The 19,938-nt window shown below is 41.4% G+C and overlaps 2 protein-coding genes across 2 annotated transcripts; one reads left to right on the forward strand and one right to left on the reverse strand.

The window, feature by feature from the left end:
* Nucleotides 1-4,980: 4,980 nt before the first annotated feature.
* LOC124406477 (cilia- and flagella-associated protein 100-like) lies at nucleotides 4,981-6,388 on the reverse strand. Its single transcript, XM_046881904.1, has 5 exons — nucleotides 6,036-6,388; nucleotides 5,567-5,933; nucleotides 5,258-5,487; nucleotides 5,046-5,189; nucleotides 4,981-4,989 (listed from the first exon to the last, which is right to left on the reverse strand). Exons 1-5 carry the CDS (start codon nucleotides 6,228-6,230, stop codon nucleotides 4,981-4,983), a joined length of 945 nt encoding a protein of 314 aa, XP_046737860.1. The 5' UTR covers nucleotides 6,231-6,388.
* A 4,800-nt stretch (nucleotides 6,389-11,188) lies between these two features.
* Nucleotides 11,189-15,667, forward strand: LOC124407122. The gene is made up of 6 exons (XM_046882962.1): nucleotides 11,189-11,485; nucleotides 12,922-13,169; nucleotides 13,369-13,694; nucleotides 14,016-14,259; nucleotides 14,430-14,710; nucleotides 15,345-15,667. The coding sequence occupies exons 1-6, from the start codon at nucleotides 11,413-11,415 to the stop codon at nucleotides 15,580-15,582; spliced, it is 1,410 nt and encodes a 469-aa protein (XP_046738918.1). The 5' UTR covers nucleotides 11,189-11,412; the 3' UTR covers nucleotides 15,583-15,667.
* Nucleotides 15,668-19,938: the final 4,271 nt, after the last annotated feature.

Here is a 19,938-nt window from a genome sequence, read left to right on the forward strand (position 1 = left end):
CTATTTTTCCTTCGAACACGGGTTCGATTCTGATCGATGGATAAGCATTGCGTTGAATTCCAATTAGGGAATACCGTGAATAATTGTTATTCTCCATTATCCTCAACAAGCTAGCAATTATGTATTTCCAATTAGAAAATTTTTAAATATCCACTCGGGGGTTTTCCGAGGAGAAAAGGACGTTCGACGGGCTCGTCTGAGCTGCTGCGGCAACAAACATCACTTTATATAACGTCTGACGTCGGATTAAAAATAACACAAAACGAGCGATGCGGTAAAAGGAAACATCTAGGAATACAAGAAAGTTTTCGGGAGGAAAAGGAAGCCCCGGCTACGACGTGTGGTGACATGCGGAACTGAAACTGACACGAGCTTGGTTGTAAATGATAACTAGAGAGATCGAGACGCCCGTCAATATCCCCATCGAGCCATTAATCATCCTATAAGAAAGTACACAAAGCCTGCATGTATGTTCCAGGCGGCTGGCATGGCTTTGGTAACAATTACGAGCATTAAGAGCTTTCGACTCGCTGGACCTAAACACAGAGCCGCATGGGACGGACAACGAGCCTCTATGTAAATGCTGCGCAATGAGTGTGTTGCAGTCAGTGACCTCAACTCTGCGTTTAACTTATCGTCTCTATCTTCTTTACAATCCATTGTGCCAACCGCAATCCACGGAGTTGGACGACTGTAATAGAGGAAGTAGCCACCAAATTGATTGAATGCAATCAGAAATGAAAACCTTCGGCTGTTTTTTCCTGGACAAATTTTCCACTAACGATAAGGGTGAAGGTAAGACTGGTTATTGCATTGGACTGCTGATGAAATATTAAGAGGAATGCTCCAACGATCCGGTCATGCCTCTAATCAGTCTTGACGACTTAACTAACGTTCCAAAAAACTGTCTCCATGTCAAAAAACAAGCGACTTATCAAAACTTTGATATGAAAACGAGAAAATAGCAGATTGTAACCGGATACCGGGTAATAGATTCCTCAGCTTTAAGAGCGATAATTGAACCGCAATTAATCAAGGGTCGTACTTGACTGCGGGACCAAATGCAGAGTAAAGCTTTGGTGCGAAAAGCAGGAGAGTAAGCAGATGGCAGTTGCTAGGCAGGCTGGTCACGAACAGCTGTTATTGATTACGTACCTTCAATGCCATGTAATCGCTATGTAATTCCCTGGAGTCGAGAGCAGACACGTATAACACACCCGTAACGGGGTGTAAGAGATAGACTTCGGATAATTTCACCATTTATTGGACTTGAAGATGGGTAAAGATTCATTCAATTGTCGACCGAAACAATTCCTTATTCATTCATCCATTCATTCGTTCCGTGAGCTCCTTTCCGTCTCTCCTTGCTGTTTCATCGTACGTGTCTCAAGTGCACCTACGCAAATTGTTTATATTACGACCGTCTGTATGAGGGCTTAGTTAATGATGGATACGAGTGCAGTTAGTATACACGTATGAATGATAAGTTAAAAAGTCTTTATATCCATGCTGTAATCGCCTTTTTTTGTTTTGTTTTTAATCAGGTTTGGTTTCGACTCCACTACGCAGGGTAAGTGGGCTTGTGGCAGCTGCGGTATTACTCGCGGTATGATGAAATTGTAAAAATGGGACCGAACCGCCCAACAGGAAGCGGATTCGCGCCATATGTGCGGTGGGTAGGAGCGTGTAATAATAATAATAGAAATATCCGTACTGCAACAATGACAATAAAAGAGCATTTGTAGCACAAACTGCGCAATAAGACTTTGAACGATCATTTTCTAGATCAGAGCGTCCTCTGCAACGACTGAGGGAATTACCAAACGAAACAAGAGGCTTTAGGTTGACTTCAAACCACCCCTAAAAACTTCCCGTTTTGACACTGCAGATTTCAAGATCACAGAACGAAAGAATATTAATATTCAATTCGAATTTCGAATTACAAATTCAGATTCGTGATGATTAACGATGTAACAACGGTTGCCTACTATTATTTCATAAAAAACTTGTATTTTTACTTTGAACCACTATAGTGGATCTATCATTACAAATTTTGGAAGTCTGACTTCGAATTTCTTTACTATTTATATTTTTTGACTTGTTCGCCATTTTGGATTTTGCAAAGTTGACCTCAGATTCGTGATCAGCGATCCAACAAACTTGTACGCACCAATTTTCAACACAATCCGAATGATTTTATTTTTTTTTCAGCATATTCAATACGTCAAATTTAAATTTTATAAATCTAACTTTAGATTCGTAAACAGTGATCCCGAAAACCATGCAGTTACAATTTTCATTCCAATCAGTTCATCCATTCTCAAAACATCGTGATTTTTATTTCAGTTTTGGGGACTTTGTTATTTAAATAATTTAAAAAGTACCGAACCGTTCAAAGCGAAAATCTGATTAGTTCTAAGTTTGGAAAATCCGCATCGTTTGAGACCAAAACCATTGAACCCGGTAACTCGTTCTCGAGATATCGTCGGAAGAAAAAATCGATCACATACACACACACATACATACGTAAATACATATAGACGTCCATCCGAAAATGTTAGGAGGTGATTTTCTAGATCTAGAAATGTCGAAATGCAGTGAAAACTCAACTTTTAAATTTCAGGGTGATTACAATAACTTCCTTACCTCTCCGAAACCAGAGAAATGGGAAGTCAATAAAAGGACACAAAGCTGCAGAGTATGCAGATTGGTAACGCAAATCAAAACGGCTTGGTATCCTTCGTTCTCACTGCAAAGTCCGATAGTTCCTGATAAAATCCCCCGTCTTATGTGATTGGTAGCCATTTTGGTCCCAGTGAAAGAAGTTATCCGTCTCTGAGAAGTAAAACGCGTAACACTGACCCGCGGATTTCCGTATCTTGGTTAATCAATTAACTGTAGTTAATCTTCTCCGTTCTCGATTGAGCACCGGATGCAGTGCCCTAGTGCATTAATCGATTTGCGAGAACGGTGCTAAGAACGGGTTGGTGCATCGAGATCGGCGGTATAAACGACCGGACTAGAGCTTCCACCACAGCTCTATATAACTGTTCGATATACGGACAGCATGCTCCAGGGGATAGGTGTAGGTGCTCATAGGACACAACTTGTCTGCAGTGACCACAGAGTGATGTGACATAACGGGACAGCCTTGACTCGATTCAGCGTGAACTTGAAGCCACGTTACACAGGAATGACCGATAGACCGAGAAACTCACTGACTTCCATTCATTTACTCGATCTCGATTTTTATGGTCGAGACTGACTGCGACCCTCTACGACATACATATAACGTTATATTTATGAGCATACTTTAAAAGCACTTATCGAAAGAGATAGCTTAGAGGATGAAGCAGTAAATCAAATCGACATTGAGGTAAATTTTTTGTCCTGTGTTTTCGTCATTGACGAAGGATCTATTTTTGAAATTGTGAAATTCATTACAATGGGACGCAGCAATCGACAAGAATTCACAGTCGTTTTGTATTTAGCGATGACTTTCAACGAAATCAAATGAAACTAAAAAACACCAACGAAACATTTACATTTACCCTAACGAAATTGCAGTGTAGAGTTTAACGAACTATAATTTGACGTCAATTTAACACTACCTGATGAATTTCCGAATTGATTACAAAAATTGTGCGAAAGTTGTACATACTAGCTAATTTTGGTGGATTTTAAGACCACTATTCTATAGACTAGAGATTTTTGAGATCAGAATCAACATTAGAATCCCATAATTTAAGCTCCTCTAATTTTTCGGCCAAGATGCCGTAAGACTTCGAACTCAGATGAGCATGTACTTTTGGACATTCTCAGCTGATGTTGGCTCAATTATTCAGGATACTGCGTCGTCGCGAAGTCGACGAGACACAATGCATCTTTGATAAGGCAGAGGGGTGGACTGATGTGGACAGTAGCCATTGCAGTGGTGGGTTGGTGAGACTTGAGAGTCTGCCGGCGAAAGCGGCTGCACACATGATGCAAAGGCAAGGTAATATTGCCGTGAAATCTGAGATCGGGGGTGAGATGACACTCGGCAACGAAGAGAGCGAGTGTTCACCTTCGCAAGATACCGGGAGGACAGCCCCCGCCTCCGGCGTGTATTCTATTCACAACCAAGTCCCGTTGAATGAATGAACCGCAGACGTCAAAGACGCCGTTGAAGTAAAAAGACCTGCAGAACACGGTCTAGCTGCGCCAAGGGCTCAGCCGAGAGCCGTCTGGTATCGAACCCCGTTGCCATGGGGATGATCTCGAGGGAGCACGCCGCCTCCTGCAGCCTTCATTGAAATAGCCGAATGGCTTGAAGAAAGGAGAAATTAATACAGGGGCTGGTGAAGACGTTTATTGCTGTTTGCCAGACGCCTATGTGTCCTCGTCTTCCGCTTCCTCCTCCTCCTCTTCCTCCTCCTCCGCTTCTTCTTCAGCTTCTTCCTCCTTTTTCTCATCCTCCTCATCTTTTCTCGTTCCCTTCTCTTCTTCTTGATCATCACCCTTGGTGTTAGCTCCCTCGGCATTCTCCGGTAGTTTCATCATCTGCAGACGACCACGAGGCCTGAAGGTCAGGTCAAAGTCATCTGGGTATTGCGAACGGAAGTCGTGGTGATCGTCCCGCTCGCAATAGTTCGTGAAGTACGTGAGGTATACGAGCTCCTCGTTCGTCGGGGGTGTCGGGGGAGGCGTCACCTTCTTCTTGAGCTCCGCCGGCGCTGAGCGGTACATCAGCTTCCGCTGCTTTGTCTTCGGCGGCTCCATAATGCGCACCAAAGCGGCGAGCAGACGTCGCATTAATGCCATCTACGAAGAGGAGAGCAGAACGAGTCAGCTAGCTTTCGGTAAACCCCCAAATCGACACTCACCTTCCTGGCAGCTTCTTCGGCGTCCTTCATCGTCTTCATCTCCTGCCTAAAGCCCTCCCTCTCGCACTGCAGAACCACCTCAACGGGTAGATTGTCCAGCTGTGAATTAAGCTCCTCAAGCACCCTCTCGATCGATCGCATCATCGAATAAGTGTCCAAATTGGCATCGTTTTGGGCAACGCAGTGTTCGTAAGTGTCTTCGATGAAGACGAAGCAGTACAATACTGTCTCCGAGCAAACCAGCTCCCTGAAAACACCTTGGAGCAAGTAGTTCGCGTAGTCCTCGAGACTCTCTGCTCGGCTTTCCTCCCAGATGATTGCAAGCTGAGAATAAAAATGATAATCAAGACAGTTTGAAGGAGATAATTTTACTTTAATTAACCCTCATCCACCTCAAGGTCCTGTATCCCTTCAATGATCTCAGCTATTTCCCCTTTTATCACGACGTCGGTCCTGGCCACCGAGGCGGCCATTTCTACGAGAGGAGCGGCGAGTGATTCACAGTGAAGCATGGCGTTTAAATTCTGAAGCTCCATGGCCCTGAAGATGTTTATCAGATCGTACGGGTCTTCGAAATACATGGTAGGCTCGTCGGCGTTGGCGATATCTTGCTGGAAAATTTCTGAAAGCACACCCGGACATTATCATAGCTAGTATTCGACATCAAACGTGGTTCGGAAGCAAAGCGAGAAGTAACCGACCGATCAACGACTCGAGAGAAGCGGCTTCCTCGACTGCTCTATCTCGGGAGAAGACCTCCTCCGTTTTTTTCGAGGTCAGAGTCACACCCGACTCTCGACTGCAGGTCGGGTCATGTTGTGACCTCCAACTGTGGGGTGCCACGTGGTAGAGGAACCTTTGACATGTTTTTACCATCCGCCAAGCCTCCTCCAACACGTAGACCTGCAACCTTATCTGACCTACGGCCTTGGAGACGTCCCGAAGGTGGTTAGTCAGCTCGACAGTTACGAGGGCTGTTTCTTCCGCCTTGCGAAGTACCTCCATACTCTCTTCATGGTCCCTGGATAGGAACTCCTCGAAAACGGCAACGTACTGACGGTACTTCCGCTGTAAATCGAATCATCACTAAGCGATCAGGCAAGGTCCCATTCACTTTATACTCCCAAGGACTGACTGAAATATCGTCCGTTGGGTTCTCTTGACACGGACCTTGATCTTGTCGAGACGCTTCTGCTCCTCGTCGAATTGCTGATCGATGCGTATGCAATCGTCGCGTTCCTGCCCGGCGAGAAGCCTTGTCCTGAACACTTCCTTGGTGTCTGCGATGTACGTTCGAAGGCTGGATCGATCCTTGATCACGCGACCTCTTAGCTCGGTGAAATACTGTGGATCGACGTCGGTCATAGCCGTGGCTTCATCGGGGTGTTTATGGGTCTTTGCCTCTTCCAATTCGATCGGCACGTCGACCTGAGACACAGACGCGCAAGTTACGCTGATAATCGTGTGTCACTCGTGAGCTATTGCTCCCAAAACGCGACTATAACAACGCTGTTTTGGCTCACATGCAGTCGCTGGAGAAGATCCTTAAACTGGAGACCCTTGTAGCCCTGGGAGTCTGCGATCTTCCTCGTCTGAGCGTCCACCACTCCTTTCGCTCGCCAGGCCTTGCTACACTGAATGTACCCAAACAAGTGTGTCTTCGGCACCACGATGAACGGTGAGTGCTCATGGAGCACGTCCCGTGGTTTTCCTAGATGCTCATGGCCGCTCGTGAAGTAATAAGTGGACCTATTTTGCAGGGATTCGTGTTTTAAGAAACACATATCAGCTGAAAATCAGTTCGAAGTGCTGTCCCGATTCTCTCCAGGGCAGTATCAGTGCTCGCAGAAAGCCTTGATGAATTGGAAAAGGTCGAAGGCTGAGATGGAAATCATTTTCACACACCTTGGTACTCGTCGCCTATGAAATATAACGTCATTGATGCTCGGTGGGACAATCGGTTGACGACCAGCGCGCGTTCGAGGTGGACGAACACGGCGATCCACTTGACGGACCCGGGAAAAACTCGCCGGTGGTGTGGCGTCGCTCATTTTTCAGTTTCCGAAAAGCACTCGGGCTGAAACATAAAGAAGATAAGCGCGTCGTTCTCACAATTTCTCATCGATACTGCCGGGGGGTTCATGTGGTTCTATAAAAATCCCATTCCTCAGAAACGCGTAATAAATCACCGACCCAAAGTCGGTAAAATCTCTTCTGACCTCTTCAAGCGGAATTATTACACCGTGGAATACCCCATGCGTATAATTTATGGTATGTATATGTTTCGACGTATGGTTGTATGCGCTCGAGCATGGGGTGGTGGACTCCCTCAGGACCAATAAACAGACCATTAGATAACCAGTGAACCGCAGACATTCCCTTCCGTCTTCCAGGCTTTGAGCATGTAGACGGTGCATATGACCCATGGACCGAAAGGGCTTATGGGTCTCTTGAGTTAGGCTTTCCCGAGGAGTAAGTGAGAGAGAAAGGGGTCCAGGGCCACGTGTTTACTCTGCGGGATGCTGTGCACTGCGCCTGCAGCAGCAGACTTTGATTTCTTATCTTAAAAAAGATCGGCCGTACAGCGAGGAGCATAAATATTTTTCGTTACAACGTTTACCATTTCTTCTCTTTACCGCTAGCTCACGTGCTCCAGCAAAATCCACTGTTCTTTTCTAACTTCATCTCGTTTACAAAACGAGAGTTTGTGTTTATGCTGGGTAACTTATGTACGTATGGGTAACGCAAGCATTCAACGGCAGAGGATGCTTTTTGCATCGGTACCTGGATTTCTGTGTACTCTATGTATTTTATTAGAAATTTTAATCACGTTTGAAGAAATCTGTAGAAATCGAGAAATTTCTTAGGCTGCAGATGAAAGGGATTGAATTTTAATGGACCATAAGAAAGGAGTTCCAAATCACTTGCATTCTTCTTCTGATTTAAACTTTACATTTCTGCAAATAATTTTCTTCCTAGAACCGTGTAAAATCAAATTTCACCATTGCTATCAACACGGCTTTGATTCTTATTATTCTTGTTGCATTTCACAGTGTGTGTTTGAAGAAATTGTTTATTTCTGTGTGCTGAGCCGGTCAGCTGTAATGTAAGTGTGTATTAATTGACTGAAGTGTCGTGTAAGCGACACACTCGAAAGTGCCCGACATAACTTAGTCGCTTAAACTTTCACGTTGTAAAAAGTTCAAGTGTTTGTTATTTTCTAGAGACGAAATACCCGAGCCCAGGGTTTAGGTAGTGGAAAGTTCCGACTGTCAGGGGCTAAGTCCATTCGAGTAATAATGATTCCTCGAACTTGACCCCTTTTCTACTTAAGACACACGACCAAGGCAAAAGATTCCACCGAGACACGAATTGAGATAAATGATAAAACGGGTAACAAAAGAGTTCAGCGCACCTTGGTGAAATCATGAATATTTGATAGTGTGTAGAGTTCTATAGATCAACCAAACCAAGTGTGTGACCGAGTAGTTAGATGCTGTGAAAAAATCGATCAATATCGCAGAAGCAAGCCATTTGAGGCTTGAAAAATCGAAACTAGAAGAAGATCGTATCAAAATTGCGGTTATTGAAAAGCTTGAGAACGGGTATCTGATTGGAATTTGAAGACGTTAACAGTATCTATAAATAAATCTGTAATAACACTAAAGTTAACTGCAGAGCAAACTGATTTCACTGCTGAAACATAAGTGTTAATTTATTCATATATGTCAATCATCTGATGTGAACCGAGGTTTAATGCTTTACGACACTTACCTACTTTTAGGTTATTTTCACCGGGTCTTGTCGTCTGCGTTGTACGAATTTCTACTGGTCGGTGTTTCGTCTTTTTTTTCTCCCGTTGTAAATCGGCAGGATAATGATTTTATTGACGTGTCGCTACTAACACCCGTTTAAAATTATGTGGGTACAACTTTCGCTGCGACTTAACAACAGCAGGATAAGTGTATGAATATTTACAAATACTTTCCCGTTTTTGACATGGAATGGAGAATGACGGTTTATTCATCTTCGTATTGAAATTGTGACAGTTTCGATACGCTATGATCGGCCTGAAGGTCGCCGCTATTAATTTCGCATCGAATTGATAGTTTCTATACCCGGTAATGAAATCGCGGAAATAAGTTTAGATTTGTGACAATTTCACACAGTGTGCCAATTTCTTTAGATTTTTATTTTTTGCTTATTTATTTCGACAGTTTTTCGTAACGCAAGAAATCACATTTTGATATGCGCAAGACTGTTTTAAAATCGAACAAACATAGGCAAGAACTCGACTGTACGGCGCAAGAGGTAGTATCCGGTGGTATTCTTCATTGATCGATCCGTTGCCACTGAAAACAGACTCGAATGTATGCACACGTAGCTCGACGAACCCTTCGTATTCGATTCAAAGTGAGATTTTACGTATTTGCTTCCCGAGCAATTGCAATGTTTGATTTATTTACATTCGTTCTTCTGTTTGATTTTCGTTAGCAACTTTCATCAATTAACGTAACGAACAAATATTAGCCAAATGAATTGCAAGAGAGTTTCTGTATGATCACATTTTTGATGACGTGACAACTAGATCCAAGTGATATTCGTAACATTGTTGCTTTACTTCATTTCAGCAGAACTAGATTATTAGCCCCATAAATATTCAAAATATAAAATTACTATTATCTTTCGGACTGATGTCGATACGAATCAACAGAAATAACCATGAATTAAAATTGAAAGGAGCCGGTGAATGCACAAGACAAAAATTATCTCGATGAATATTGAACTCGAGATGTTTTCATGTTGTGCCTCGATAATTAACTCTCTGGCCCAAAAGTTATGTCTTACAAAAAGAGAGTGAAAAATGTAGAAAAAGCAATCAGTACTTAACTAGCAGAATTATAGCACGGTTATTGCTTTTATATCAGAGCAGGCGCTCTGCATTCAAAATGGCTAAATGAATCCTACACAATTTCGGCAAAAAGAAGAACCCTCTCAATGCTGTAGCGAATGCAATTTTAATAAAGTTTTACTCTTTCATGCCTGAAAATATTTATTCGTTCACCGACGAATACATCACGTGCGCCTAAAAATTGCAACTTGTGAAAAGTAGAATTATTTGAACTACATTTATCGACCGTCACTCGTGACTCCATGATGATTCTGTTACCATCAGTCATCAATGCCATGAAGACTGCCTAAAAAGCAGACTTCCTACTGGCTGATGATCGGTAAGAAAGCGAACTATTTAATGTGCTGCTGCTCCGCGCTGCTGCTGGTTGTTTTGGTGGCTTAAGATAAGGCAACTATCGCTACTCGGCGCCAAATCATCGAAATGCGATTTCTACTGTTTCTGTTGGCGGTATTAGAAATTTACTGGTACAAATTAATAATTTGTTAAAAGAAAGCTTTTACTGATTGTAGTTTAAGCCCGAAGACTGCACGAATTAAAATACAAGTGTAATAGCGGGACAAATTTTTTTTGTATCAGATATAGCGATTTTCAACGTATCAATAACACCATTTTCCATCATTCGTGGAAATAGCAAATGACACTAATATGCTCAGCGGTAAATAATAATGCGATTACAGTTATCATAATTTCTCTGTCATATCAATACACGTTACTTCGCAAAAATGTGGAATGTCTTTGGTATGCCTGTTGGGATTACCATCGAGGCTTAAAGTCGTAAAAGATTAAGACATAGAACAAATACAAAAGTTTGGGTCACGATGTAAAATTCCAGTATCGTATACTGTTTGTTAATAATTAATTGTTAAAATTCCAGTATCGTATACTGTTTGTTAATAATTAATTTATCCATGTCCAGTCAGTGGGTTGATATAGGTTGAACTGAGTCCTTTTCCATATATAAGTATTCGTTATCTGAAGGGAAATTTCAGGTAGCCATTATCCGTTATTTTCGGCCATTAACGCACAAGAAGCGCGATGAGGCTAATACACAACAAGAAATATTGAAAACAGTTCGAATTGAGTGAGAAATAAGGAATCGAATCAGATACGCGTGGGCGGAAAAAATGAGTCGGAAATTCTTTGAACTCTATATTGTTTATTCAGTCATTTTTCTCCCCTTCCTCCGAGTGGCTATCGGATTATTACGATACCCTGGATGTATTATCGCGTCGTGCGTATTTCAGCATAATGCGACCGGACAACGCGAGCCGACATTGAGAAACAGAGGGGCTAGAGACGGCTGCCCAAGAGATAACTGGCGACCCTTGACCTCTCGTTCCCCCTCTATTTCTGAGCCCTCTTCTAATGACCTGCATGATTCGATTCTCGGCTGACTTAGCCACGACCCATCCATCCACTCAAACCGATAGGGAAGTGCGAGTATCGTCTGGCTTTACCAACGTGGTAGTGTTTCCTGTCCCGAACGCGGCTGGTCTGCTCACCCATACCAACTGTTACACTCGTTTCATGGGAATTACTGTGCCGAAATCGGGGTTTTATAGTTTATTGATCAGTTTAAAAATACCATAGATAGTAACCAATCCTGATGCAAGTTATTGAAATCACCCTAAAATGATTTCCTTCAAGTTCTTCATCGTTTTGTGCTACGTTTCAACATTTCTTTTACATTCTATCGTCGCAAAAGGTATTTATAAATGTCACATGATTAATATCAATATTAAATACACTTGCTTCCCTCCGTTTGTTAAGCAATCGTGAATAATTTGCGCATCGCTGAATTTGTGCTGGAAGTTTGATGCTCGTGTTCTTAAATATCGTGAATTGACTATACGTATTCTCAACTGGTTGCAAATGTTCATTTTTAATGAGATTCCATGATTTTTCTGTCAAATGAAAATTTGTTTGAATGTAGAAAGAAAGCGTCGCGTTACGCTTGTTACTCATTCTTTTGAATTCGGTTTTTTTCCCCTCTGTAGCAAACAGATATAGTATATTGGTCAATGTTCCGAACTGTTTTATTATTCAGCAGCCGTAACATATTGCGACATTTCAATGGAATATTTGAATATCACTCTGACAATCAAATTATTCATCAACTTTTCACATTGTCAATATTTGTTGAAAAAAATCCATCTCGATTGAAAAATATGACGCGTATAATATTAATTCGCAATATCTTCTCAAGCATCTGTGTTTTCTGAATCTGAATCAAATAACGGTGTATTACTGCATAAAATCACAGGTACACAAATTCTCTTGAACTTAGTGAGAACGATTTTTTTTCAGCATTCTTAAATTTTGTTACATATTCAAGGTTCTCCAGGAGTTAACAACTCGCCAAATCTTACAGAATCACTCATGTCTAATCCTAGATAATATTCAAAATCTTAGGAATTCGTTGCCATCCTGAATTATTACAGTCTGGCGTAAATCAAATTTCATAAATGTCTAAACCCCTTCAGATTTTCACAATAGTTCGTGACTAAATTGGTTAATAATCGAATTAACATATTCCCAAGTTGCGAAGATCTCTTGAAAAATTTATAACAATTATTGGAATGATAAGCAGAAGCTAAAATCTTAATGCTTTGTTTCAAATCGCTTCAAATCGCTTCAAAATAGTTAAAAATTTTGTATATTCATTATAAGCCCAGTTTGTACAAAGTGACTGGAATGGATGTTTTTTTTTTTTTTTTTAACACACAATTTAACATTTCCATAACGACATCATAATCAATATTAATTCAATACAGTAAAAGTAAAATATTTAACGATGCCAATATGATAGACAAAAGCAGGTTTATGAATTTGTAGAAAATAGTTTCTAAATAAAATTACCCACCATAATATCAAATCGAACAAATCTACTAAATTTTTGAACATATTCATACAATATTGATATGACGAAATATAGAATCCTTTTCTCACATCTGCGGCTCGATATCGACCATTTGGTCCCGTTTCCTTATTTATTTTGTGCGCGGGGCTGAGGGGGGGGGGGGGGGGTAATTCAGTTCGTGAGTATAGGGTACGGGAAGTTCAGCTGGCGCCAAGGATCAAAAGGTCGTTGCGGCTGTAAACGATACGCGACTTCTGACACAGTTTGAATAATTCTGGCAGATGACAAGGACAAGGATGAACTCACCGAGGGAGAGAACCGCATTAAGGAGCAACTGCGAGTAATCCTCGAACACTACCAACAGGAAGATCCCGTCGGACTTCCCGGTGCCCCGATTCCCGATCCCATGGCCGTGCCGGACATGAAGAACTCCTTCTCGGTCTACACCATGGAATTGAAGAACATTCACGTCTACGGACTATCTAAATTTAGGATAGACCATATACACTCCGATCTCGCCGCAATGCAGGTCAGTCTATCGCCGACCCCGCCTTCCTACTAATTATAAATCGCTTCACTTTCTAGTCATGCTTGTCTATCAATTACCTACTACCCTATGTTTCCAACGCTTTATCCTCGTCCTTTGTTGAGCCGTCTCTTTAGCCAGTGCAAGCCTTCTGCTGTTTTTTTATTTTTCTTTTATCCTTTGAACACATTTCCTTTTTCAGGTGGAGGTTGCGTTGAGCATGGAGGCTTTGGACATCCGAGGAACTTACACGCTATCATCCTGGTTTGCAGGCAATTCGGCGGGCAATTTCACGGTGAAGTTGACGGGAGTTGAAGTCAACGGTGTCGCGCGTCTCGAGGTTGGCCAGAGCGGAAGGCTCCAGGCGCAAGACATCGACATGGACTTGACGTTCGTCAACATCGACATAGACTTCCAGAACCTCGGACTTTTGGGCTCAGTATTCCAAAGTCTCCTCAATTCCGTTGGCACTTTCATATTCGACAGTATCAAGCCATTCATACTCCAGGAGGTGAACACCAACGTGAAGTAAGTATTGGAAGATCACTTCCAGATTTATCAATTTCCTGAAGAGTTGCGATATTTGATCCGAAGGGGTGACCACTCCTGAACTCCAATGAAGTTTCTGAAAGTCACTCAGAGTCGTGAAGTTACGTGAAGTTACTTGAAATTATGAAGTCCTAAAGTAATGTCAAGTGAATTGAAGTCAAAGACCTCGTCCTGCGAAGTTACGTAAATTCGCGAAGTCTTTTGAAGTCTCAAAGTTCTGAAATCAGACGTACACTCCAGAGGTTTAGGAGGGGCTGTTCGTCGATATGATCTGATTACCTTTTCGTATTCTGAATTCAGGGGTGAGGTGAACAAGCAGATATCACAGCTGCCGCAGTACTTCCCCAACTCCATATCGCCGTTTGATATGGCGGTCGCAGAGGCGCGTAACCAGGTTTCGAGGATGGGCTATGACCCGTTCATGCTAAAGGACCGCACCCAGAGCGTAGGGGTGTTCACGGCTACGACGTCTCACACATGGCTTACGGGACTGGCGAGTTTTTACAGAATGGGGAACATCACGCTGACGATGAAGAACGGAACGGTGAGGTGGCTCCCCTCCGCTTGTATAAGGAATGAAAGGGATGGGGGGAGGAAAGAATTGAGTAGTTCACTCGGGGGGTTGATGTATCGGCGCCACTTCGCGCTATCGCATCGCGCACCCCGTAACATCACGGTGACGTGTCTTTTAAAATATCCGTAATATGATGAAAGGTTTACGCGGGCATTGACGTCGGGACCCAGGAGATTGAGGGAAGTACGCACTGGGAGGTGAGCGTAATCGGCGGGGTCCTGTCTAGGCTGGGAACCGTATCATTCACCGTTGAATACGTCAGGGTGAAATTGACGCTCAGTCAGCCATTGGATACTCGAAAAAGAGCCACCCTCGAGGAACTCGATTTAGAACTCGGGAACATCCAAGCCCGCGTTCACGGAGCCGGTACCATCGACTACCTCATGGAAGCCGGCATCAACATACTACCCAATTTACTCAGGTTTAAACGAATCACCATGTTTTCTTTCTTTGTTCCACAATTTCTTTGCTTTCAGATTTCCTTCACTCTTTTCTCCTCGATTTAAGGTGCATGCACCGTTTTTGGTTACCATTTGTGGTTATATTCATTATGAGTAATTGGAGGTCACGTCCACGTATGCTATAAAAGTGCTTTGATCTATGTACGTAAAAACTGATCTTCATACCATGAATGGTGCCAAGTATTGTAAGTTATTTATAACACTTGTTCACTGTCGGGACTTATTGTTCGTCATAGTTGAAGTAATTGAAAGACAAATTAAGTACAGAGGTTGATATAGGTGGCCATTAATAGTAGACTGGCCGCAAATGGTACATCTAGTTTGGACCGTCAAATTACAAATGAAAATATTTACTACTTCTTACAGTGGTGTCATTAGTCCTAAAGATTAAGTGGTCTGGGATGATTCGACTCTATATTTATGTCAAAGAGACCTTCACAACCATTTTTCACCATTTCGTCGACACTTTTGAGGTTCCTATTTCCCAAATTTTTACCACACCGTTTACTGAATCTTCCATCACTTCCGCAAGCCTCGGATTAATTTTCATGAAGACCTTTTATCTCTAAGAGCTGTAAACACCTGGTGTTTCAGGTACCAGATAATGGATGCCATCGAGGGGCCGGTAAAGCGACGGCTGCAAAAAGAGCTGGAAAACGTTGATGTGGAGAAACTGATCTACGAGAAGTTACCCGAGCTCGAGGAACAGGCGAAGCAACTCCGCGGTTTTCCGATCGAGGAGGAAACTGATCTTGGAGAGCCGCAGCAAAAGTTAACCGATGAAGAATTGGGACCGTATTCAGAAAGCGAGGAGGAACGTGGCCCATCGTAAAAGTTTTATTCGTCTATCGCATCAATGATTCTACAGTAATTAATTTGTTTTTAACAATAATACGAGACAAAACTTATCAAATCAATGATGCAGGTATTTACGGTATGTCGTGTAGCGAACGATTTATTTATAATATTAATGCATATAGTGGTATTGTAATTTACATAATTATAATGAGAATGGGCGGAAGGTAGAAATTTTTCAAATTGAGAGAGATAATCAGGAGGACAGAGATGCATCGAAATAATTCGTATAATTCTATCTCTCCGTCTACGAGAAAAAAAAAGATTTTCCTAATAAATAATAAATAAATACATAATTAAAACTTGTAACCGGTTTTTGCCATCCGTACTTCAGAAACAATTTATTGCGAACATTTTTGTGAGCAGCAAATATCTTTGATGTTATAATCATTCCTAACTGCGAGTTTATTTTAATACGAGGTTAACAGAAAATTAATTTTCGATCTAATAGCCTGTTATAGAAAATGCATAAATGAATCAACTTGATTCTTGAGTTTTAGGGTCAGGTCAATCAGACCAATTAAATATACATACAATTGCGTCTACGTGTCCTACGTGAAATGGTTCACTCTCCTTTATGTTAGAATTTTTTCCAACGTGAATAAGGCAGCCAGTAGAAGCTGGTTTAAAAAACTTTCTCCTGGGATAATAATATCCACCTGAGAAAAAAGTCGATGGATTTATCCTTACTGGGACGATTCGTACAACGAGGTTGAAGGACAAGGCAAAATGAGCAACAGAAACCAAAGAAGAAAGGAATCACTCGAGACACACAAGTTACTTTCGGAAACTCGAATTCAAAAGATTCCGTTCCAAATGCGATTTCAAGCTACAGATTAACAGTCAAAGAATGAACCGTGAATTAACTGGCTAATTATCAGAATGGACTGAATCGAATTAAAAAAAAATGACACTGATCTTAATTGAATACTTGATTACCTGGAACTTTTTTCTTTCGTTTTTATCATTATATGTGCATACATTTCGAAGAGAAAACTTCAAAGTTGTTCCAAATGGCTGTGAAGGGTTGCGAGAATTACCGAAAGACAAACGCAGCGAGTGTATCCGTTGCAGAGACCTGTGTAACCGGTTCGATGTCACATCTAAAATATTAACCTCGGCTTTCCTCCGGCCCGAAACCCTCTCAAAAGGACTTGCTTCACGGGAATTGGGTGTACTATGTAATCAGGAATCATCCTCAGGGAACCTCTGCCTCGGAGCTGGTTCTGCATGGACTATATAACGCGGTACTCAGACTTCATGAGAGGGCGATATGGTCCTCGTCGGAAATGTACTCGGGTCACATGCATGTATGGGTTTTCAGGATGAATCGTCGGACCGTTACATCCAAAAGTTAAGAAAAGAGAAAAGAGTGTTTCAAAAATATCCAACAATATTATTTGCACCAATGATGGTAAACATGAATGATATAGCTTGTTGTAGTTGTTATAGAAATAACTCTTGAACAAATTCTTGAGTAGGAATGAAAAAGGAGTATTAAGTAGAATACCCGCAATATCGAATTTCGAAGACGCAGGGATTCTTTTGACGAAATATTTAAGTGGAGAAAGGTTAAAATATACAAAGTCAAAATACAGAGTCATCAAAACGAACAAGAGTATAAAAAGTGGCCACAAAACAGAATCGTTAGAAAAACAACCATTTATAACTCCGACGATTCTACATTTTCGTTTTTGCATACACTTTATCATTCTATCTTTTGATTATTCACATTTAGACATTTCATGTTTTAGAATTCTATAATCTTAAAGTTTAGTTTTGATACTAAAATTTTTCCCAGGTGATCTCTGGGGAACTAGAATCAACTAAACAAGCCCAAAAACATTAAAATGGGATCAAAATGCACCAGAGATTAATCATTCTAAGCGTTCTATTGAAAACATATTTTCAAAAATTGTTAACAACTTAGCTTGTATTAATCGAATTTGATCATATTCATTTCTATCACATATAAGGATGTTGTCCCATTTGTGTTCACCATTCCTGGCGCCAATCACATATCTATTCGATACGCTTGTTTCTCTTTTTCTAACTTTTGATTCAGACTATCCAGCCGATTCATCCTCAAAAATTCTCCAGAACTGCTACGCATGTTACACGTGTAGTTTTTACGACGCGAAACTATTGCCGCCAAGGGATGGTTTTCACCTCGAAATTATCTTACTAACCCTTGCGGCGGCACTTGGTTGTGTGTATAAGCTCCTCACTTATTTCGAACAAACCGATTTTCGCTACTCCCCATTGTCGCCCTTCTATGGTAACGTAAGAGGCAAAAAAGAGGTGCAAGCTTCGGTACAATGGACTTAAAAAAGCGTGACGTGCGTTCAAGGGGTTTTCATAAATTATGGGGTACTACGTAAGGCTTCCCATCTTGAATTTTACTCTTCTCTGCCGACGAAAAAACAGATTTTCATCATCCAGCAGAATGACTGATGAATTTCGATCATCTTCTTTGTAAGAAGCGCATTTTTATCCAATTAGAGATACGCATGATACAGTTTTATCATTCCACAATTTATATCCAGTATTTCAAATTTTTCAGTTCATTCAAATTTTCCCATAATTTATGCAATATCCCAGTGATTCTTGCATGTGAGTGTATGAACTCGCTCATCTGTTCATCTCATATTCATTCATTCATACATTCATTTATTCATCGGTAGATAATGTGCTTCGCAATTGCTCACAACCGATTGCATGAGATAGTTCATTTCCTATTCAGCCATTCTTTATTTACATGTCTATAATTTCAATGAATATTGTTAATTTACCCGTTCATTGTTAGTGAAACTCGACGTTCGTTTCCACAGTCAGTGGATTTGTAACAACGAAAAATTTTCATTTCTCGAGAATATTTTTCGACGTAGAGGTTATCATAACCGTAAACGTAAAGCCGGCGAGTAACGCGGATATATGCAGGATGATGAGATCCTTTTAGCTCAGGGTTGACGTCATCGTTTCAATGAACGAGGTAAGTAGATGCGCAGATTATCAATGCTATTTGCGTCAGGATCAAGGGTGAGACTAAATTTGCACCAAATTTATACAACACTGTACGCTTTCCCACGGGGTCGCGCAACCCTTCACGCACCATCATCGAGAAACTTATACATTGTATATATTTAGTTTGTAGGTTCTAAAAGTTGTACGTGTCGTATATAATATGAAATGAATTTACCATGGAACGATTTACATACTTTTGAATTTTTCAAAGATGAGAGAAGATAACCATATCAACATGCATAAAGATTTATATGTATAAAATGAAACCGTTTGCTGTAGTAAAGAAAATTCTAAATCATTCGAAAATAAAAGACTTGAATTAATATTGGGTATATTCAATGGACCCGTGCTTCGGGATTCATCCGGAAAATTTTTTACGCCACTACAGGTACAGCTGTTAAAATATTTTCTCAAAAGCATCATTCATTCGAACTTTAAAATATCAATCGGTCCTAATTTTTGCCCAAGGAAGTCCGGCAAATCGTATTTCACAATTCTTACTATTTGAGAGAAGTAAAATTTCTTAAAATTTTGCGAAATGATGCAGCTTATAAACGTGCCAGTGGGTTAGCTAGGAAACATTTTGAAAATTGATATCGAAATACAAAAAATATCTGACTCAGCTACAGCAGCGCACCATAATTTCAAGCCAAGGAAAAACTAATTGCAATTACTAAACTCTTTCCATCAATTTTCGAAATATCTCTAGCCAACCCACAAGCATAGTCATGAACCCTATCGTATCCCAGAGTTCGAAAAGATTTCATTTCTCAGAAAAATAAGGAATTGTTATAAACTTCGATTTGGCGTATTTGACGCCGGCCCAACATCCCTTAACTTTGTGCCAGATCGCGGACGTAGAATAGATCGTAAAAGCAGTTTTGCGAGGGGTGTTGTGCAGTACGCGGTGGAGATATTCCTCACAGAATTGCGTACTGCGTACAGTGCAAGGGCTGCTGATATCGGGGATGGTGTTATACACACCCGCATAGTTTACGCCCTCGCTTTACCCCCAAGTGGTAACTTACCCTTAGCCCCTTTGAACGTCGGGTGAATGTTTCGACCGGCGAATCGAGTTAACGGGAACAACGTAGGCATCTCGGGTAGATTGCGAGCGCTTAGGGTCCTCGACATATGCCAGGGGGGTGGTGGTGGTGGTGGTGAGTATCGCCTGCGCAGAAGGTGAACGCAAAAGAATCGACGAGCCTCTGTCTTCGTGTCGGACGAAAGAAGGGAAAAATAAAGAAGGGAGGAAAAGAGAGCACAGGGAATGGAAATCTACCGCAAAAGATATAAACCATTGTTCGAG

This window comes from Diprion similis, chromosome 6 (genome assembly GCF_021155765.1).
Source record: "Diprion similis isolate iyDipSimi1 chromosome 6, iyDipSimi1.1, whole genome shotgun sequence".
In the NCBI taxonomy this organism is placed as follows: domain Eukaryota; kingdom Metazoa; phylum Arthropoda; class Insecta; order Hymenoptera; family Diprionidae; genus Diprion; species Diprion similis.

What these genes read in the sequence shown, in the direction of transcription:
- LOC124406477 (XM_046881904.1), bottom strand. Translation starts at nt 6,230, where the DNA reads ATGACCGACGTCGATCCACAGTATTTCACCGAGCTAAGAGGTCGCGTG. An exon ending in AGCGTCTCGACAAGATCAAG is followed by an intron (nt 5,934 to 6,035) that starts GTCCGTGTCAAG and finishes TTCGATTTACAG; the next exon opens with CGGAAGTACCGTCAGTACGT. An exon ending in TTCTCTCGAGTCGTTGATCG is followed by an intron (nt 5,488 to 5,566) that starts GTCGGTTACTTC and finishes GTGTGCTTTCAG; the next exon opens with AAATTTTCCAGCAAGATATC.
- LOC124407122 (XM_046882962.1), top strand. Translation starts at nt 11,413, where the DNA reads ATGATTTCCTTCAAGTTCTTCATCGTTTTGTGCTACGTTTCAACATTT. An exon ending in ACATTCTATCGTCGCAAAAG is followed by an intron (nt 11,486 to 12,921) that starts GTATTTATAAAT and finishes TAATTCTGGCAG; the next exon opens with ATGACAAGGACAAGGATGAA. An exon ending in ATACTACCCAATTTACTCAG is followed by an intron (nt 14,711 to 15,344) that starts GTTTAAACGAAT and finishes CTGGTGTTTCAG; the next exon opens with GTACCAGATAATGGATGCCA.